The sequence below is a fragment of the Cryptomeria japonica genome, chromosome 7, assembly GCF_030272615.1.
Source record: "Cryptomeria japonica chromosome 7, Sugi_1.0, whole genome shotgun sequence".
NCBI lineage: Eukaryota > Viridiplantae > Streptophyta > Pinopsida > Cupressales > Cupressaceae > Cryptomeria > Cryptomeria japonica.
The window spans coordinates 108,917,516-108,940,481 of NC_081411.1; the positions used below are offsets into that span (position 1 = coordinate 108,917,516).

Consider the following 22,966-nt stretch of genomic DNA (forward strand, 5'->3'; position numbering starts at 1 on the left):
CCACCGCAGCATACTTGTGCACCAGCCGCAGGACCGACTCCCGTAGAGGCATGTACTGACAGCACGGCAGAGTTGTGTGGTCCACCGCAGGGAGGCGTGGCAGAGGAGATGGTTGAGACGAAGCCTCAGGTGCGACTGGACGTTGTGGGATCCGACGCAGTGGTGACGGTTGCTGCCTCCTTGTTGGAGGAGCCCATCGTAGGACATGTTTCCGAGGGGGAGAGAGGGTCGGAGGTGTTGAGTGCAGCTCCATCGGTGGCGGCTATGGGGAGTTGGCTGACCCGGAGATTCCAGATGACAGTGATGCCACCCGTAGGAGCAGCTGTACTCTCACCTCGGCGAGAGCCTCCCACTGAGGTGGTGGATCTGGAGGATTCCTCGGCGGAGACGCAGGCACCAGCAGAGGGACAGGTCACTGGAGAGGGTGTTCCTACCGGCCCAGAGCAGGCAACTGCTACACTTGAGGGGGCGGGGGAGACACCATTGTGCCAGCAGGATGGAGCAGGTGTGGTTGAGGAGACTTTTGAGTTACCACGTGGGCTTCTTGTACCTACATCGGGGTTGGATGGGGAGGATATTGAGGTTTACTTGGCAGATATGGTGACGAGGGGTCGACGAGTGGTGGCCGCGGCTCAGACACGAGCTCTGCAGTAGGTTGTGGAGGAATTAGAGCAGGTCCTCCAGTTTATGCGAGACGGCTATCCCGTAGCTTTCACTTCATGTTTTGAGGCACGAGGGTGGCCAGTTATCCAGACGGATGCGATGTTGGAGGCTTGGAGTGTGCCTCAGCCCGTCGTGGAGAGTAGGGTGATGACTCTCGTCCGGGAGATTGAGCAGGTTTACAGGGAGGCCTACTATGCCTTACGCCAGACGCAGCATGAGTCTGCGGTTCGCGAGGCTGCTCGAGTTGAGTTAGAGCAGGACATGGCCAGACAACAAGCCTCGTGGGCAGCCGAGAGATCCGAGTTGGTAGCACAGCTTGAGACAGCCCGCGCAGCGAAGGTTGCGGTGGACACCCATCTTTCGGAGGAGCAGAGTGCGCGGAGTCTCGTCCAGCAGGAGTTAGATGTTGTTCAGGCTCAGTTGGTTCGCATGACAGAGTCCGCCGATACCAAGGAGAAGGAGCTACTGGAGGCTGCGCTTATGGTGAAGACGGCCTTAGAGAAGGTGTTGGTGGCAGAGCGGGATGTGGCAGCACGCACCCAACAGGTCTATGAGCTCCGCGCTCGCCTGGCGGCCCAGACACCTGCCTCTCACCCTTCGACTTCAGGGACGCTTCCTCAGCCCCCTCCTTGACTTTCACTTGGTTGTATATTTATATTACATTGTCTCCATTTTGTTGTTAGTCGTCGGAGACGACTTCTTTTTTGGGGGGGATGATGTTATCGGGAAAAAGTGTATAGTTAGTAATGTTAATTATCAATAGTTAGTTAGCCGACGGGTAGGTAGTTGGAGTCGCGACGGTTGTGTCGCACCCCTTCGGCAGTCATATATTGTATCACCTCCGGGTATTGGAGGACATGTAATATTGACGACAGATATAATATGAACATCTTTTGACATTAATGGCAAGCTTATTCTGGTACTTCTTTTGTATTTGCATTGTGCATTGCTGTTCGATTTCTGTATTCTTCCTGTTTACCCAGTGAGGTAAACATACCCTTGTATACTCAGCAAGCCAAAGGGATGCAATGATCTTGAAGCCCTTAAACTGGATGACAAATTTGTGGAAATGCCTATTGTATAGTACCACCATGGCTCTTAAATATAGGGCTCAAACTCCTGAGCATTAAAAAAAGGTAGATGTGTGGCCTTATCTACTTGAGAGTGGGTAAGTGCCACCTTTAATGGATGAATATCTTTGATGTCTTGCCAACAGGTGCGACACTCGTTGCCACTCAGGCTCTCCCCAGTGATGGTGTTGGTCGTAATGCTATCATCTCCGACTGTCTTCCCCAATTGAAAGCAGGGTCTGAATCTCCTCCCTTTGCTATTGCTGGTTATGCAATAACCAAGGCTCAAATTACTCAAAAATGTATCTCAGTAAGTTTGCAACAAACTCGAAGAAATCCACAAGGGTAGTTCACCAATGTGTAGGTAGACGATCACACTTGCCTACCAATCAAGCTAGGCTCTCAAGGGCACGTTTAGAGGACCTAGACATCTCCCTTTAAGAAGATTTTGCAGACCAAAAATGCTCAAAAATCTCCACAACTAGCTCCCACATGCCAAGGCAAGAACGGTGTTTCTTCCTAGGACAACGATTTGCAACAAAAAATCAATTCTTCACAAAAATGAGCATCTAGTACTTGAAATAGGGCACCCAACAATAAAGAATAAAAGTACCTAAAATGACATCCCTCTCACCCATAGAGTTATGAATAGAAATATGGATTCCAGTTCCTTTGAAAATGAAGACCAACACACTAAAAAACCATCCAAACTCCACAAAACTCAAACAACTCTCTCCTAATGAACACACCACACCAAAAACTCAATACCCACATCAAAAAACCTCAAAGACCATCATTTTCAAACCCATATCACCAACTTTGAGCCAAAAATCAGTATAAACTGAATCTAATCAAACCAACCAACAAGGTGGATGTTTCACCACCGAAACCAGCACCATTGATGAGTGTTTTCGTCCTCAACCAGAAACAAGAGAACTCTCAATGTTCATTCCAGCAGCATCTCCTTGAGTTGTCAATTTAGAATACCCCAAATGAGAGCTCAAAACATATGTTTATAATGTGGATGGAAAAATTAGGGCAACACACTTCAAATTTGAATTCTTTTCCCTGACATTTCACTTTAATAAAATATTAAACATCCTCTCACCTTGGCATTCCCTTTTGGGCTTATAAAATAAATTTTTTAGAACTTAAGTTGTTCTTTCTTTCCCAGGCATAGCATTTGGGTACATAACATGAATACTTTTAAGTCACTTAAGTTATAAGATAAAGTCACCTTATAAACAGCACTTAGTGAAATAATAAAAATATTATCATCCAACCTTAGAACTCACCAAGGCTGGAATCTGAAACACTTCACTTTAAACTAAGAGGAAATAGAGGCTGAGACCAAGTGCCCAAAATGGAACTGTTATCACAAAAGCTTGCACCCTTGCTGAGCTATCAACTCAGCAACCTTGTGAAACATTGAAACAACCCCGAAGTGTGGGACCTTGCGCAAGGGGGTTGAATCTCCGGAGAAGGCCGACTTCCTTCTCAATCCAGGTGCAGGTGTTGAACCAACTCAACACTTAAAAAAACTAACTCCTAAGCCTATCCTAACAACTTGCATAGAGGAAAAGGAAGAGAGAATTGCTTAAAATGAAAGGAGGTGATGCACCAAGAAGAGATAGTTCCTCTCCCTACCGAAATGACACAAGTAATTAACTGAAATACCCTGAAGATGCACTACTTTTCAGTTGTATGAGTGACCCCAATGCATATATGAAGGTTAGAATTCACTGAATACCAAGAGGGGAGAAGGATTCTCACAAGTCACACTCAGAATACCAGTTAACACAACATATATGAAGAGAAGAAACCACAAGACAAACACCTATGATGGAGGTAAGAAATCATACACATCATACATAAGTTGAAAAGAGGCAAGAATGATGATTTTCAATTAATCATAAGGCCACAAGCCAATCTTACAGTTGCAGAAATGCAAAAGATCACAAGTCTTCAAGAGAAGAGAAGAGCATAAGGAAAGCTCAAGGCAGCAGGGAAAAGAACCCCTTACAACGAGGCTTAACAACCTTATATAGAAAAAATGGGTTACAATGGTGATCATGACCCCTACATGTCAGTCTGGAAGTGCAGGGAAGTGCATGCACTTGACTTGTCCATGCAAGCAACCTAACCATACTTCCAAAGGCAATTTTGTGGAAGATAGATTGACTGACCTTCCAAAGTCAGACATCACATAAGTCACCCAGCATGGCCCCGTACCTCCCTTAATGGAAATCCTACCAAAAACATTAAATGCACCCCTGTGGCTCCACAAAAAAGTGCATAAGTCACCAACACTGTCGGAGCATTTAAAGCCTTGAGTGTCAATCACGCCATCCGGAAGTGTTGCAAGCCAGAAGCAAGCCCAGAGGCTTCGGAAGTTCGGACTCCCGAAATGAGGAAGACAAGGTAAGGAGCAAGGAACTTCGGAACCTTGGAGTTTCGGAGTTCCAGAGGAACTAGGGAGAGAAGGCAAAAGGGGAAGGAACTTCGGAACCTCGGGGTTCCGGAGTTCTGAGGAACTGCTCAAAGGAACTCCAGAACCTCAGGGTTCCAGAGTTCCGGGATAGAGAGGGAAAGGGTTAAAGAGAGAAGGGGAACTTCAGAAACTTGGGTCTCCGTAGTTGGGGAACTTTAGAGACCGAGGTCTCCGTAGTTGGACAAGGAACTTCGGAGACCAGGGTCTCCATAGTTGGACAAGGAACTTTAGAGACCGGGGTCTCCGTAGTTGGGCAAGGAATTTCGGAACCTGGGGGTTCTGGAGTTCAGGGGTTGAAGACTAAGGAACTTCGGAACCTGGGGGTTCCGGAGTTCTGGGGGTTCCAGAGTTCTGGGGTAGAAGACTTAGGAACTTGGGGAACTTCAGAGATCGGGGTCTCCGTAGTTGGGGAACTTCAGAGACCGGGGTCTCCGTAGTTGGGCAAGGAACTTCGGAACCTGGGGGTTCCGGAGTTTCGGGGTTGAAGACTAAGGAACTTCAGAACCTGGGGGTTCCGGAGTTCCGGGGTAGAAGACTAAGGAACTTCGGACCCTGGGGGTTCCGGAGTCCCGGGGTAGGAAAGAAAGAGGCTAAGGCAAAGAAACTCGGAACCTCGGGGTTCCAGAGTTTCAGGAAGAGAAAGAGAGGGCCAAGGAACTTCCGACAAGGCAACACTTCAAACCATGATTTCACTGCTTTTCTCCTTGATCAATTGGGCAGCGCTAGTCCATGGAACATATCTTTGATCAGTTCTCACTGATGGACCAAGGGTGTCATAAAATGACAACAGGAACTTACTAAAAATAGTATATTCTAAAAATAGGAATTGTATCAGAACACATTGAAATCATTTGCTCGAGCTCTCCTCAGGACACCGAGTCCCCTAACCAACTCCGCTTAGCCTACGAGAACCCGGGAATAGGCCAATGGAAAGCCAAATTGACTAGGTGCAACAAGCAAACATTACATAGGATGGCCCTATTAAGAAGCATGCACATGTGAAAGGTGCCTTGCTTGATTTTAATGATGATTTGAACATGCTAAAAATTTAAAATCAGCAACTATTGATAAGCTTTAGGATCATTTCAATTCAAAATATGAGAAGAGTGTTCCTATTCATGAAACATATAAATTGTACTTACAAAAAATCCTTGTTGAAGAGCATGCATTTGAGCAGAATTTTGGGTTTGAGCTTGCTACAACTCTCCAACTAGCACCCGAAGGTAAGCAATTTGACTATCTTTTGGATTATAACCCAAGGCATGAAAGTATTCATGAGAGTCTATGATTGATGCTTTATACTTTAATTACAAAGTGGTCTTCATCAAAAGAAACATCATAAGACAGGTGAAAGAATCCAAGCATGTCTACACATAAGAATATGGGGTTTTGGGGGCTCCATTAAGATATTGGGTATCAAGAATAAAGGACTTTCCTTCATGCAAGAATCCCATATTGCAAGTTAAGATAGTAGCAATTCGCTCATCTTGTTATGGCATTGAGTTTACTTTGGGTCAGCTTTGCATGATGTGTGATGTTTCATCTCCAATTTTGCAATGGAGCAAAGCGCACTATCTAGAGTTAAAAAGTTGGATAGAAGGTATCCTTACTATAGAGAAAGTTATGAGCCCCACTAGAAAATTTCAAGGGAAAGTTCGCATGGATATCAGCACAGAGCAACATAGGCACAAGTTTCTTGGTGGACCACCTGATAAAGGGTGCATAATTGAGATTAGAGATGAAATTTTTACATGGAATGTTATGATACATCAAGACTTCATCATCTTGAAGACATAATCATTGGATGATTCATGAAATGAAATCAAGGAATGCAATATGTTAGATTGAGTTAAGGTATAGTTTCATGGTGGAGCTTGTTCTATGTTACATCAACCTTGCATGGTGTTTAAACTTCATATTTGAGGTTGCCAACAACTGGGAAATGTCGTTACTATTGTGAGTTAAGAAGTTATGTTGTGCATCCACCTATCTATGAAGGAGTCACTATAAATACTAGAGTTGCACAACCTAATCTTGGTGGAACTACTTCATTGTGTAGTATTTGTGCAAAAGTTCACCAGCTAGGTACACTGGAGGTTTATGATGACAAATGGACTATTCTATGGGGGGCCATGGGAGAAAATTTCAGATTTGGTGCAGTTGTCATGCTCTCAATCAGCCATCACACAATTTTAGTTGCTTGTTGTGATGTCACCATCTTTAACCTAGAGAGTTAACAAACAATAAATACTTTTATGGTCAAGGGAGTGGCAAACCTTGAGCACCGATAGCTAGTAAGATGATAGTAGAAGTAATGTACATAGATAGTTAGAGTAATAAAGTATTCAGAAAATCGTGAAGTCTTATGAATAAGACAATTTTCCTTACTAACACTTTGAGAAGTCGGAACCCAAGGTAAATGATGTTTCCATCTCAAATAAAGATAGTAAGTAACATGGTTATCATAACAAGGAAAGTATGTTCAATAGATTAAAGTTAATCATTCTTATATGGAGAAGATACAAGTGATCTGAACATCAGTTGATGGAAATAGCATGATAAACAGCTGATTATTATGAAGTCAATCATCATTGCATCTTGAGATACAATTAGAAGATTAGAGATGATATGAATATCATAAACAAAGAGATCATGAGTATCGATAATAATTGATAAAGTAAGATTAATATTAATCAACAATAATAGGAAGCGGTTTGTAATGCTAAGTATCAATATAGGAAGGGATTGCTAATCGATTAATTAGTCACACTCATTGATTGTAACAGCATGACACCTCTTAACTATATTGTCAACAATAATATTGATTTAATTAACCGTTGGTTAGCAACAACACAAGGTTAATCGATATTGTTAAGAATTATGGACAGCAATCATATCATTTCCAATTAGCCCGCACGGGTAGGTGAGTTGGCTTGGACGGTGGGTTTGCTCCCCATCGGTCTTGGGTTCGACTCCCTCCCGGGTTTAAGAGGGAGGACTGGTTGCGCGCTCCGGCTTCTCCCCCTAGGGGACTAGTCTCGCCTCAGCTCGCCCCTTCCTGGCCCCAACTTGGCAATAAAGTAAGCCCAAGTTAAGGCAGGTTGGGTCGCTGGGCTGGGTCACGGGGATACCTCTAGCATACCAAAATAAAAATTATATCATTTCCAATTGCATTATGAAAAGGCACGTGTTATAGTAACAAAGGCAGCGATTGCAAGAACTATTATTATGCCCTAATGATAGCAGCGATCATGATAAATCAATATTCCTTGATCAAGCAAACTGATGGTTATGAAGAAGTTCGATTACGAAGAGAGGTGTCTGATCGAATTCCAAAAGATGCCATCCTTTCGGTTTGAGAGGTATAAGAGAAAGATCTAACACATTCCATCAAGCATGATGTATTTTGTATTTTGTTGTTTATTTCCAGTTTTGGAAGAGCTCATGGTGAGCAGGCCGAAGGCCCAATATTGTGTGCATGATCCAGTCAGCGACATATCAGAAACAGCACCATTATTGCATGAGTTTTAAGTAACAATCAGAGACAGAAAACATCTCATCACTGTTAGTGATTGAGGATCATTATCAGCATAGTTCCATTGCCAAATCAGACACAGCTTCATAGCATTATTGCTATAATCATCAGGAGGAAACTTGAAGCATACATTACATCGTGACACATCAGAAAGAGCAGTACTCTCTCTTCATCTCTACAGATTCAATATCACAGACTTGCATATACTTCCAAGCTATATCAGGGACAGCAGTATCTAATCTGATCATAGTTGTAGATCAGATATATATAAAGTATCCAAGATCATTTGCATATATCCAAGTGCTATATCTGAAATAGTAGTGATAGTGTTTACCATATAACATATAATGTATTTCATAAGGACAATTGAAAGATCCCTGATGGATCCCCTTGCTGATCTGCTGTAGTTTTTAAATTAATAAACTATATTTTCCTGTGTTTCCTTTGATGGTTTTAGAGAATAGACAGAAGTTGCAGAAGCTTTGTTTATTTTTGTGTTTTTGATAGTTTTTCAGCAAGTAATAATTGAAGAACAAGTACATGAAAAGAGTACTGGAAATAAATGTTCATACACAGCCAAATCAGAATTGTACCAAGCAGATTTCTGATTATTTAAATCAAATAATTATCCAGATAGTGATTCCAAACAATTCCAGGAAGATTACAATAAGCAATGAGTCCAACTTGAATGAAGAGTGAATACTGAAATCAAGAAGGAGGCTGCGGCAAACATCCAGAGCTCTTATATAGCTCCACGTGGGAAGAGAAATGGCTGCAAAGTACAGCCGTACGGCTGTTAGGTGATGCCAAGCTAGAAACCCCCAATCTCCACGCTGAACCCAAACTCTGTTCACTAAATCCTCCAGAAAAGATGTCATACCACTCTAAGGCACTGAAAACTGAATGCAAGAACCAAATAACCACTGTGCTGGGGCTACGTCCCAGACAGGCAAGACCCTGGGGTTTCCGTCCCAGATGCCGAATCGCTCTCCAGAGCAAATTCTCCAAATCAAAGATGAAATGTGTAAAAGATAGATGATAATTAGGTTACCATCTCCTTATAACTCCTCCCCTCTAGCTCGAACCCTAAAAGTGTATGAAAAGTGCGCTTAGGCTTATAGAGTCTTATTTCTCATTTTTAGTCGCTAAGTATACAAAAAACGCCACTTTTTTAATATAAAAGAATTTCGTTCATCAAAAGGGTCCCTGACAAATGGGAAACATTTAGAAAAGTTCAAGACCTTTCCAACGAGCTATAACACATGGGCATATGCATCTAGATGAAGCCAAAAACCCCTTATTACTCCAAAATGGCTATAAACATAGCCTTATTTAATTAATTAAACGCTAACTTAGGAAATATTTAAATATATTAAAAATATAACCCAAATAGCTACAGAAGGCTCAAATGACTCCAAAAGCCTGAAACGGAACCTGCCACCTGTCTGTGACTGAAGTCGGAAATCATGGATCCACTGGCAATCTTATCCCTAAAATCTAGGGATGCTCCTAGAAACTAGGAAACATACCCAAATCTTCTGTAACTGAAACCAAGGAATAGTCTCATGGAAACCCAACCCTGGATACTGTCATAACCTCCTAAATAGTAGGAATAGCCTCCACAAATGTAGGAACTGCCTCCTAAAATTAAGGAAATGCTCCAAACTGGTCTACTACTGCCAGAACACCAAATCCCAAACACTGAATATCCTCACTGAGTCTCTATCCACCACTGTTAGCCTACAAGACTCCATAATAAGCTGACTCACATGTCTCTACTAGACAGAGCTAAAGTGGGGACATGACAACAATCATTCATTAAGTAATATCATAAATTATTATTTTGCAATCATGTAATTCCTATTATTATTTCCTTAAGCATTATTTGATTTAGTGAGGAAAGCAGTCTTTTGCAATTGATTCTTATAAGTTGAATGTTCCTACTTCATAAATAAAAACATAAGGGGACATTACACTTGCATATAGGTGGATTGGCAAGTATTTTCAGTCAAAAAATGGACTATTTTCAATTGGAGATTAATGGCCAAAGAATTTCTAGTCTATTAAGAAGTGTTTTCAATCATTTCAATGCTTGTCTCCTATGCATTTAAGAATAATTCATTATTGCAATTGTTGTAACTATTTCATGTTGCCATAGTTACTGGGAGATCCATCTCCTACCCCTGGAGATGCTTCTTAGAGATGGAGACATGTCTCTAGAAACTTCCCGATGCATAGGGTGCTTTTGGTTGCCACCTCCAAAGTCTCCCTACCAAAAATTGACGTCTCCCGCCAAAAAAATTAGGGCAAAACATAGTAAAGGTAAAAAAGGAAAATAAATAAATAAAATAAGCCTGCAGCAAAGAAAAGTTGTAGGGAAATAACTAAAAAGGAAACCGTGTCACGGGAAGACAAAAATCCATGCAAAGTTATAGTGATCGGATCTACTAGTAGTGTAGACTTTTTGAGAGGGACAAACAATTGTGTGACTAATTTCTTGTTATCGTAATGGTCTAAAGAGAAATTCCTTTTACCATTTAGCCGACAATATTGAGTGTGCTTAACAACTATATTACCTTACTTGCACTAAACCATTTAGATTGGCTATGGTACCAACAGTATAAGCAATTTTAATTTCAATTTTTTGTTCAATTTAAAAGTTAATGTTAAACTTTACCATTGTTCTTGTTTTCATAGGATCCTATCATGATATTTACAGGAAATTATTAAATTATATTTTAAAAAATTGGCATCTCCAAGTACCCCAATCTCCTATTTTTGAAAATCAGCCGTACCAGTACTAGAATCAGTCTTCGGAGTCTTCAAGTACCCTCGAATCTTGGTAACCTTGCATGTTGCTGATTTTAATAAAATCAGCCAATGTGCTTATTTGTTTTGAGTATTGTGCTCACTTGATGGGCAAACTTTTTTTCCGAATGCCTAGGATCATGATTTATTGTAGAGTTGGAGGTGATATCTGCATTAATAAAATTGTGAGTGATACACAATTATTCATTTATTGGTCACTCGGAAGTAATTTGGACAGGCTCCAAATGTTGCAAAAGCATATGGTGGAAAAAGGATTTCATAGCGCTTTGCTATGAGGTGTTCTATTTTACAGAAGAAGAATCCAAATCTTGTATCTTAGCTTGGTTCTTCAAGGTGGCTATTAAGTTGGGCTACAATAAAAGAAGACGGAGACTTGGCACATAGGTATTCCATATTTAATCAGAGTGGTGCAGCAAAAGCATGGTGTAGTCTCCCTGAGATTGATTTGGGATCCTGGAATCATATTGGGTTTTATTCAAGATCAATCAATAACTGGGTTTGCATTGGTTTAGGACAAGCAATCCTTGGGAAGGGTGGATTGTAATGTCCCCATTTTTTAATAATCCAACATCTTTGAAAGCTCCATCTTTCTTGGGGAGTCCCAACCTTTTTAGAATGGAGTTCAAGTAATGACATTGTATTTTGGGGATCAAGATGAGTCCACTAATGCTTTTCATGGCCAAATTTGTCATTATAGGTGTATTCCAAACTTCTTGGGGAAATATTCTATTTTTAGAAAATATCAATTTTTATTAAATAAAAATAGATCACTAGTGAGCTTTTAGTATGTAGGCACATTTTGAATTCACCTTCAGGCTATTTCTATATTTTTTGCAACTTTTGGTAGATGTGTGAGAAAAATTAAAATATTAAATAATTAATATTTAAGTTGTCAAAAGGTGAATTAAAAGACAACTTACATTAATTATTTATAAAAGTGAATAAAATGACAAGTGCCAAGAAAGTAAATAATTATATAAAATCAATTATTTGGAGCTTAAGGTTTATTATTGAAAAGTAATTTAAAACTATAATTTCCAAAAATTTCAAGAATGCTTATGAAAGGAAATTGGAGAAGAATTGTGAAACTCTACTTTCACTGAGATTGTACACCATTCATCTCTTTCGCCTTAGATGAAACCCTAAGGTAAGATTGGTTTCAATGATGAAATATTACTCCGTAGACAATATCATGTGATACATTCGAGGTCATAGTTTGTACAGAAAAGATTCAAAGGTGGATCCAACCAGAGTTCACAATTGTGTTGAGGGTTCAGGTTAACAAGAGGATATTGGTAACAAAATATCTTTCCAAGAGATGCAGATTTATACGTAATAAATTTATAAAAGTTTTTCCAGCAAATATAAATTTATGAAGTGTTTTGTGTAGAAGTGAATATATGTATTAGAATTCGTTGTGTATGTGTGCGGGTGAAAAGAGCAGAAATTTAAGCGTAATGTGTGCAGTGGGAAAGATGAATTAAAATCTATATGTATTAATTCCTAGCCATACCATTAGAGTTTCCCCAAGAGAGCCATACACCTTGGGAAATATTCAAAGGAGGGTCAAATCTTGTTGGAAGCCTTAATAAGCCTTGTTTCATCCTTAGCGCTGCCCTTATATGCCTTAATGATGCTGCTGCAACCTTTTTAGTGAGGGAATAAGCTTCAAAAGACTGTCATACCTTTTCTCAAAGGAGCCGTACCAATATTAAATGCAGCAATTTTTGTATGGAAGGTGTCGTACATCTTCAGGTCAAAGATAGTGTTGACTACTGATTTGGACTGCCAACCAACTACCTTTTGAAGTCAGCAAAATAATAAATAAAATATTGGTAACTCCATGAGTAGGAACAAACTCTGTTCGGTATTTCTAGATTTTATAGTTTACAACAGGAATAAATGAATTTAGCATTTGTAGTTGGAATATTCATCAATCGGTATTCTTGCAAAAAAAATTGTTTGGTACACAATGAAGCTGCAAGATTTAATTTTGTGGTAATCATTCGTGAAAATCTGTTAAAACACTATTAGCTGCAAACTGTGTGACAAAATGTCTCTGTTAAATCTTTGAACATTGGCGTGGTTCAATGATGGATGTATGATTCAGAATTTTAGTTGCAACTCTCATGATTGTTAGTATTCAGAAATTCTTCATATTTAGTTGTATGCAAAGTGTTTGTTGAAATGCTTGCAAGTTAAATTTCAGAATTATTACAAACTTGAAACAAATCTTTTTGGTGGGGTTATTACACAGAATTATTTTTCAAAGAGGTGTTTCGGCTCCATTTGTTACCTAAAAACATTGTCAGTGATCGGCACAGCAAGTTCTTCAATGTGTTTTGGCAAGAGCTCTTCAGATTGGCATGCACATAATTGACACTGAGCACACAAATGGACAGACAGAAATAGTTAATAAGTGGGTTGAGGGATATCTAAGAAATTATGTAGCAAGAAACTAAAATGCTTGGATCAAATGGTAGTATTTGGGAGATAATTGTTACAACACAACTCATCACATGAGTATAGGCATGACACCTTTCAGGGCTTTGTATGGGTATGAGGAAACATCTTTTATAGCTATCATGTAGCTAACATCACAAATTACAAATAAAACCATGGAATCCTTTGTCACATAGTTAAACTCTTCATCATTCCTTTGAACGTCTTGGATGAGTTTATTAATTTAAATTCACTAACTTAGACAAACACTATAGACAAATCACATACTAGCACTTCACATGTTGATCTACTTTTCAGTCCCATTAAACCATTTTCGGTTACTTAAAGATATAGCCATATCCAAACCAAAGGGCAAAGCAAAGAATTCTGCACAATTGTTAGACTTGAAACCAATCGCATGACAACGAGCCTGAACAAATCTTACCTTATGATCATAAATTACCATACCTGCCCCTGCTAGGCCAAGGTTCCCACGAGAAGCACCATCAAAATTCAATTTAAAGTGCCCTTGTGGAGGAGGTTTCCAACAAGCAAAATTTCTTTTACTTATAGCATTAGTCTTATTTAAAATAGATCCATGAGAAGGTAAGACTGATAACATAGAATCACCCTCAATTATCAAGTCCTTAATTCCCAAAGATATAGCCATATCCAAACCAAAGGACAAAGCAAAGAATTCTGCACAATTGTTAGACTTGAAACCAGTCGCATGACAACGAGCCTGAACAAATCGTACATAGTTAAGGATGGCTATAATTCTCTCTTGGTTGCTAAAGATTTATCTACTTGGCCATACAAGCTGTTTTGGCATATGGCTTGCCTCCCAAAGGCTGGTGCTTTTGCTTGGTTAGCAGTGCAAGACAGGGTCCTTACAGGAATGAGGTTGGACAGGTTGGGTATTACTACAGTATTTTCTTGTGTCTTTTGTAATAAAAATTTAGAATCCTTTGCACACTTGTTTCTTCACTGTGATTTTGCCTATGCTTGCTGGCAGTGGTTGTTTGAAAAGCTTAATCTATCATTTGTTATTGGTAAGGATCTCCTTTCCCACTTTAGATCCTAGCCTCTCCTGTTGCCTCATCTTTCTAAGCATATCTTTGGATTATTTCAGTGTTCCACAGGTGTCGGGGACGGGGGGACGCATCTCCGGGACGGTGGGACCAAGGGTCTAAATTTGGGGATGGCGGGGGGACGGCGGCGGGGGGGTGGCGGGGTGGTGGTGCTCATATACTTATACATATACATATAGTACTTGAAAAACTAGTTTTGAAAAGATGTATAACAGTATAACAGTATAAGAATTAGATTTCAAATGAAACTATAGGAAATACCAAGATTACTTAGATTAGTGATACGTAACTAATTGCTAAAAGTAAATAAAATTTGACAAATGAAATTGTCAAATTGGAGATTTCTCATTTCTATCATATGAATATCGAAAAAGGAAAACAAAAATACGAATATCTGATGCCATTGCAAAGTCTATAATAATAAAGATGATTACATGATTCATCATTACAATGAGTAGCCAAATACAAATACGTGTAGCAATAGCATTACAAAAGAGACTAGAGTCAAATACAAAATGACAAAACTGAAAAGTGAAAACTCAAACTGTAGCTAATGGAGGCCTCTAATCATCTGCGAACTCCTCCTCACTGGAATTGCTCGACTCCTGAGAATCAAGGTCCCTCAAGCTCACACCAACTAGCCCTGCATCTGAAGTGGTAGGATCATCCTCATCAATCTGTGAAGGCTCCTCTGGCTTTACATCCCATCGTGCCGCTGGACTCTCCTTGTACATAAGTGTCTTGCGGTCAATGAGACGCAAAGCACTGTGTACAGCCACAAGCTTCTCTGCTCTCTTAGAGGTAAGTCTGTTCCTCTTAAGAGAGTGGATGAAGCTATATGTAGACCGGTTCCTCTCAGCAGCTGAAGAACTGGAAATCTGGGATAGCAGACGGATGGCTAGAGTGGTGGTCAAAGATTTCGGGCCATGACAATTCCACAATAAAAGTGGGTCCTCCTGTGCCATGTTGTCTATATCCATCTTTGCCGCATCTGAATAACCTCTAAGAGTGGCAAATCTTCCCCACTCAGTGCGCATTGTGCCGACATCTCTGGAATCAAACATCTTCTCTATGCACTTAAAGAAACCCGCCTTCACCTCATCATCCTGAATCGGTGTTAGTCTACCCGGTCTAGCCTTGTACCACTTATGATTCAAGGCAAAGGCAGCCATATGCAAAGGAGTGTTCAACTTGTCCCATCTACGCTGAATGATAGGCTAGATTTGCTCATTGTAGAATGCTAAAGAGGGGTCCTTCACTTGCACAGCAGCCCTCATCTAGTCAAGCATAGAGTCAATGCACTCATACACCTCTCCAAGGTTAGTTGCATCCCCATCCCCATATCTGATCACCTGGAATACTGGAGTAATGATAGAGACAATGTATTTCGCATCAGTCCAAAATACATCACTCTTCACTATCTCCTTCACCCTTCTCCCTTGCTCTTTCTTGGCCTCAGCCCACCTATTCCACTTATTAGTCATAACCATGAGTTGCAATGCCTCTTGCAACTCAATCATTCTCTCGAAGAGAATGAAATAGGATGCATATCTAGTCTCAACTGGTTTCAAGAACTCCTTCTTCGCAAAGGTCCTGAAGAGTGCATGTGAAGTGTGGTGGTTGCAGATAAACATCTGCACATCTCTCGCATCAGTGACCACTCCTCTAATCCAGTCTATCTTCCCCATGTCCTTGAGTGCATTGTTCATGGCATGCACACAACATGGGGTCCACCAAATGTGTCTATAGGCTGCCTCAACGAGTCTCCCTGCTGCTCTACACACATGGGCTGCATCTGTCACTACTTGGACCACATTTTGTGGCCCAACCTCCTCAATAGCCTCCCTGAGGACCTGAAACTGGAAATCAGCATCTTTACGATGCCCTGTACAATCAACTGCTCCAAGGAAGTATGGGCCCTCTGCACATGTGACCATGACGTTGATGAGTGGATGATGGCTAATGTTCGTCCACCCATCCATAACTATGCTGCACCCCGATGCCACCCAACATGCCTTCATCTTCTCCATCAAAATATTGATCTTGGAATAGCTTTTATCCAAGATCGAGGTCCTCATTTTCGTCTCCCTTGGTGGCACATAAGATGGTCCTCCCTTGGCCACCATATCCATCATCTTCCTATAATAAGGAGACCGTGTAACATGAAATGGAATGCCATTGGCAAAGAAGAAATTGCCAATGGATTCATCTATCTCATCTCTTAGCTGCACATTAAACATATCAATAATGGGGTTGCTCTGTGCTGTCTGCAACTTACGTTTCCCAGCCCTGGCGGCAGTAGAAGTGGAAGTGGATGGAGATCCAAAAATCATTCCTCCCGTCTGCGAAGCATGAGAAGTATGAAGTGCTGCCCTAGCAGACAAAGTAGTAGGCATTGAAATATTTGTGTCATCTGGAACCCCCCAAATCCTGTTAAACTCAATTTTGTACTATATATTTTTGGCTTCCTCCAAAAACTTACAATGTTTCACGCCTTTTCCTCTCCAAAACAGAAAGTGTGCATTCACCCTACTAATGCTACCGAACCATTCTGTGTCACAAATATTGCACTTCCACTTCCTTGTTCCCCCACTTGAATGTGATGCAGCGCCTTGTACTGATATTCGTGAAGCAAACTGTTTTAGAGGAGACTTAGGATCAAAATGACCCCTAACATATGGTGCCAACAACTCTGAAGGGCAACCTGTACTAGCTGGTGCACTTGCCATAGAGCTAGATTGGGCTCCAGGATCAGCCCCATGGTCACCCCCCTCATTTTCAGGTTCATATTCTGAATCATTCTCACTATGAGAATGGATTTCCATGTCATCTTCACTCATGCCTTGAGCTCATTGTGAAATTGACACTGCATTTCACAAAATGAAAATAAAATCAGCCTAGTTTAACAATATATTTTTAAAAAAATTTCCTATTCATCTCAAAATTAGATTTGATGTTGAATCTTGAGGGCAAAATGATGAACCTCAAGATTCAACATCAAATCTCATTTTGAGTCTTGAGATGAATAGGGAAAAAAAATCCAAAAATGACATAGAACAATGAAAATCAGAAAATATTCAAAAAAAAAGAAAAAAAAAAAAAGAAAAAGTTGAAAAACCCTACCTTGTGCTTGAAAAATCTCTCCAAAATGTAGAAGAATCTTCTTCTTCCTCTTCTTCTTGCTTCTTCTAGCTCCTATCACACTTGCAATCAGCTTTTCTCACCCCTTCAATCAGTCTTCTTCAAGTTTTTCCTCCTCTTTAGCTTGCTGGAAAAAAAGATCAGTTTACCAAAATGAGAGTTAAATCTAAAAAAAACATGCTTTTGTGTTCTTTTGGGGGGTTGGGTGGGGCCCACGTCCAATTAGGGTTACCCCTTAATCCCCCCAAAAGGCACATGTTTTTTAAAATGTTGCTTTTTTTGTTTGTTTAGGCGTGGGGATGCGGGAGACGCCTGGGCGTCTCCCTCGGAGACTCCCAGACGTCTCCTCCCAGACGTCTCCGAGGAGACGTCTCCACGTCTCCACGTCTCCCTAGGAGACGCGGAGACGGGGAGAGGTCTCCTCGTCCTGGCGGCGATTGGGTGGCGGTGGCGGGGGACGTCATGTCCCCGTCCCCTCGTCCCCGAGACATCCTTGATGGGGGGACACACCCAAAAAGGGGGGGACGCGTCCCCGTGGAATGGGGGATTATTTCTCCATCTATTGTGATTTGGAATATTTGGTTAGAGCGTAATAATAGGATTTTTAAACAAACAAGTTCTTCCTTGGATGCGGTTTTATTGAGGATTGAATCTTCCATCTCTGAAGTTGCTTTGTCTTTTATCTATAAGAATTTGGAAACCCTTACCTCTTTTTCTCATTGGGATGGTAGGGTAACTCGAGTTTGGAGAATGTTATCAGTCTTACCTTCTCATGGGTCTATTTTAAATAAGACTAATGCTATAAGTAAAAGAAATTTTGCTTGCTGGAAACCTCCTCCACAAGGGCACTTTAAATTGAATTTTGATGGTGCTTCTCGTGGGAACCCTAGCCTGGCAGGGGCAGGTATGGTAATTTATGATCATAAGGTAAGATTTGTTCAGGCTCGTTGTCATGCGATTGGTTTCAAGTCTAACAATTGTGCAGAATTCTTTGCTTTGTCCTTTGGTTTGGATATGGCTATATCTTTGGGAATTAAGGACTTGATAATTGAGGGTGATTCTATGGTTATTATTCAAAGTGTCATGAAAAAGAAGTCGAATTGTTGGCAATTACAATATATACTTGATCATATTTTGCAAAAATTAGATTTTTTTGATTCCTTTTTGATTTCCCACTGTTATAGGGAAGTGAATAAGATTGCAGATTTCTTGGCTAACTTAGCCATTGATAGTGAAGCTAATATGCGGGAGGTAAGTGTGGATGAGATCCCTTCCTCGGTTTTGGAATATTTGAAGTAAAGAAGGGCATAGTTGTATTCTTCATCAACCTCCTTATTTGGTGTGGTTTTTCTTTGGTGTGGGTTCTACTATGCTTGGTCACAATGTTTATTTTGACAGGGTCTCTGATTATGGTTTCATTTATGCTATGTGGTATCATTCTAACCAGTGGTTTGGAGAATTGTGTTTCATAGATAGGGGTGGCTCAGACTGTTGTTTTTTGGCAGCAATGGATATGCATCCTTCGGTGAGCATACTTTAATCTTCCTTCTGTATGCTTCTGTTGGCGGCTTCCTTTATATCTAATGCGGCTTATGTAATTGGGATGGGTTTTTTGATGTACTATGCCAATGGGCATTTGGTATTGGGTAGAATAGGCTTGTGTTACTTAAGCAATACTGAAGGGTTTTCTTACTGGTTCTTTCCCTTCAGTGCTTTTTGAACCAGACATTGTAAAAAACTTTTAAAATTTAATATAGTTTAGTGGTTCTATCCACTTTTATCAAAAAAAAAAAAATATTGACGTTATCTTCATTTTGAAGTTGTAAGCCAATGCCACGAACATGACATTTTGAATATTTATGCTACTATGATAAATCCACTAAAGCCAGTTGTCTTGCTCAAAGTTGTTTTGTAGAGAATCATAGATAAGGTATATATCTATGGCTAGTGAAAATGCAGGAGTGAGGGTTCATTCTATAAGTTTTTGCTGTACAAAGCCCAAAAGATGATAGCCAACCTACACATTAATTACAAATTTGAAAATCATCATCCCCGTCCCTTTACTTTTATGTTCTAGATGAGGCAAATTTTGTTTCGACAGTTCCAAATGACCAAAGATGGCATGTAAGATGCAAGAAGCCATATTTCTCTGAGATAAACATTACAATTTAAACAGGTAACTTTTCTAATGAATACATGGGCTTTTTGGTGAAAGAATCCTATGAACCAAAACGCCTAATCCAAAATGGGGATAAAGGTATAGATTCAAAATTCAGAGTTTATTGTCAATAAGTTTAAACATCTGTGACTTAATTCCCTTTTTGTAATATCATGAACAGAATTTGGAATATAATTTTTTTTAAGTGAGATACTGAGTGAAGTAATTAGCACAAACAACTATTAGTTTTTGTGAGCTCCCTCCACCTAAATGGCAAAACACCCCGCATTGCCTACCTATATTGCACAAAGACTCTCATTCCTTATGTAGCAGAGATTGTCTTGCAGTGGGAAGTGGATAATCCTTATATTTACATTCCGTTCAGCAACAAAAGCATATGTTCGTTTTCAGTTCATTTTTTCATCTTTTGTTTGTGCATAATCCAGGTAATCTTTCATTCTTTCCTCCAAACTTTATTCTTGGAAATGCAAACAAAATACCATAACATTTGACAATTCAACTCAATCAATTGATCAAAAGCATAACATTGCAGAAATCAGGTTTCAAAGAGTAGACATTTATATAAGCAGAATCTTCGTGCAGTCAATCAACATGACATAAATTTTTTCTTTTACGTGGTCTACATACCTGTATTCCACGCTTCCTCCAGTCCTCACAACTACTAGCAACATACATTGATTCCACCATGGATCTGTCAAAACATCTGTACTGTATAATGTCCTTTTGTTTCCAATAATCCAGCATGGGTTTAGCATATTTAGGGTTCTCTTCATATATCCACAATCTTTCTTTTGAACGGGTAATAGCAACATATAAATGTTTCACTTCACTGCACAGAAGATTATGCTTGATACTATCAAACTTAGGATATTGATTTTGCTCACAGCTATCCAGACCTTTCTGATTCATGAAATCATATATTACCCGCCACTTCGTGCCCAATGGAGAGCTACTGAAGAAATTATACAGCAGCACATCCTACCAAAAACACAAACCGGAGTATTAATTTCTACATTGGACTACTCTATGTTTGATAGAATGAAGACAAGCATAAGTGTGATTGCATTATAATCTTTCTCAGAAATGTATACAGAGGAAATGGAACCTGAAATTCAAGTCCTTTGCATTCAAATACTGTCAATACGAGACACTGCTTCCCCACTTGCTCAAGAACCTGCACCTTCTGATTATCGTCTCGTACTAATATTGCTTGTTCAGCACCAAACTCATACTTTTCACTTCCAGAGCTTCTTCCATGGCCAAAAATGGTGGTAATGGGATTTTCTCCCTCCTTAGTATCTAGAAATGTAGGAGCTTCTCCATATATTAGACTAGTCTCTGGGCTTAATTTATCTACAGCAAAAGGAAAGTAGTGATACAGCAGCTCCACTACACTGTGTGCTAATTTTGTTATACCAGTATGAGTTCGGAAATTTTGGGTGAGATGAAACAAGTCAGGCATGTTTATTTTTTTGGTCTGATCATTGTCTGCTTCAAGGAATTCTTTATAGAACAAATTTCTGATGTCTTCGAAACGAAAGTAAACACCTCTTGCAATTGTTTGGGCAGTGTCACCGGCAAAGACAAAGCCCTCCCTAACATTAGAGCACACATACTTGAACAAAGAAATTTGGGCCATGGGAAGATCCTGAACTTCATCAACATAAATAAAGTTCAATTTCACACCCAAATATCCATTAGATTGAATCTGGCGATGCAAGTGATTTACCACATCAGCAATGTCAAAGTTGCCATTCCTTTGCTTTTTCTTTTCATAGTGCAAGAAAATCTTATAGATTGCTTCTCTTTGTTTGACATGTAATGTAGAGACACGACTTTCTCCCATTGCAATGTACTCATCCCGACTCGTCCTGAAGTCAGCAGAACTAACAGATTTTGAACTACCTTTTATGTGGGATATAATTTCAGTGAATACTACTGAAGAGTCGAGCCCTCTTCTTAGCTCGGCATTGAAATGTGGCCAATAAACAGAGTCAAAACGTTCATAGTTGACTTCATTTTTTCTCATGATTTGCATGAATGCAAGAGATCGTTTATATGTTGGTCCTTTTACGCCAACAAAGAATTCCTGGTCATCAAGTATCTCAGCATCTTGACCGCCATCATCAAAGTACTCACGGTTGCTGTCTGATTTTGTTGAATCCACTTCCTCACCAGTCACTTCATTTGAACAAAACCCTTTCTTTTGTAGCTGGTATCCTTGTTCTTTAGAACATCTATCTCGGAAGAAATGATATGGTACACTCCCATCCAACATTATCAAAAACTTCTGAAATGTTATGACTAGAGGAAAATGTTTGTCATCTATATCTATAAAACTATCTGGAATATTTTCAAATTCCTGCAGGCTATCACTGCTGTCTAACATTTCCATGCAGTGAGCACGATCCTGTCCCTGTACAAAACTGACAACAGCAACAGCCTCCACAGTGAGCATGTATGAATTTTTAATGGTGAGCATATGCCTCATTTAATGTATAAAATCTATTTCCGGACATGATCTAACAACTATAAAACCAAAGTTCTCATAACTACTCTTCTATTTTTTGCAGATTGTCTACTAACTAGGAGGTCCAAAACAACTGCATAGCATTAACATCATGATGCTTTATGCTAATTCCTTAGAAAACAAAAAGTCACTTCTAATAAATCACCAACAGAACCACCTATGTAGTTAATAAAACTTAATTAGGCATAAATGCAAGCTACCAAATTCCACTAATTTGCACGCTGATGTTAGAGATTACGATAACCTATGTTAGATCAATGATAAACTATTAACCTTCCATAGGAAGTTAGTCAGGTGGTGCCCATGTAGTTGCATGAAATTCCATTTCCTCGTATATATAAATGTTATTATATTCAATTAAATAAGACCAGAAAAAGGATTTGAAACCAAATAAAGGAGAAGATGATTTTCTGGAGCTGATTAAGAAATAAAATTCACTTTCCATGAGATCTCTTCAAGGTCCCCCTTTTTTGTGCAAAACAGTTCAAGATGTTTTCTTCACTACCTTGGTAATCTTTGTTGATCAGCTCCCCTTTGTATAATTTCTGTGCATGTGTGCATGGTTTTGTTTGTATTTATTTATAGTCTTCAATACTCTGTACCCTGCAGTTGCATCTCCAATGTTTTTGGACCCCGTCCCCACCAGAAATATTTGAAGGACACAGGGATGGGTAAGAAACATACCTCTGTTCCCTACCCAAAGAAAAAATTGGAAATGGCCCCAGTACAGCAGAAAGAAAATAGAAATGCCAAGGGATGACGAACCATACCATGACATCCCCTGATCGTCCCAGGCAATCTAAGACATATTAAAAAAAACACAATTTTCGCAATACTCAATTCTGTTTGCTTTATAGACCCTGAATCTGAACCTGCACTTTATACTCTTGATGACGTGTTAATGAAAATTCATGCAAAGCCCCTCATCTATGATTTTTCCATTAAATGAAGAGCAAGTAGCTCTTAAGTTGGGTACAAGGAAACGAGATCAACAA

At 39.8% G+C, this 22,966-nt stretch overlaps 1 protein-coding gene and 1 long non-coding RNA gene across 2 annotated transcripts in view; one reads left to right on the top strand and one right to left on the bottom strand.

Moving 5' to 3' along the window:
* LOC131045893 (uncharacterized) overlaps positions 1-13,310 on the top strand; it is a 54,478-nt gene extending 41,168 nt beyond the window's left edge. The window contains exon 2 of the long non-coding RNA XR_009105884.2: positions 12,846-13,310. This is a non-coding gene — a long non-coding RNA (uncharacterized LOC131045893). The remainder of the gene's footprint in view (positions 1-12,845) is intronic.
* The window catches only part of LOC131045892 (uncharacterized), a 152,599-nt gene that overhangs the window by 39,854 nt on the left and 89,779 nt on the right, over positions 1-22,966 (bottom strand). The window contains exons 9-10 of the mRNA XM_057979557.2: positions 20,547-21,867; positions 20,069-20,419 (exon numbers count right to left, since the gene is read on the bottom strand). Coding sequence (XP_057835540.2) covers positions 20,069-20,419; positions 20,547-21,867 — 1,672 coding nt within the window. The remainder of the gene's footprint in view (positions 1-20,068; positions 20,420-20,546; positions 21,868-22,966) is intronic.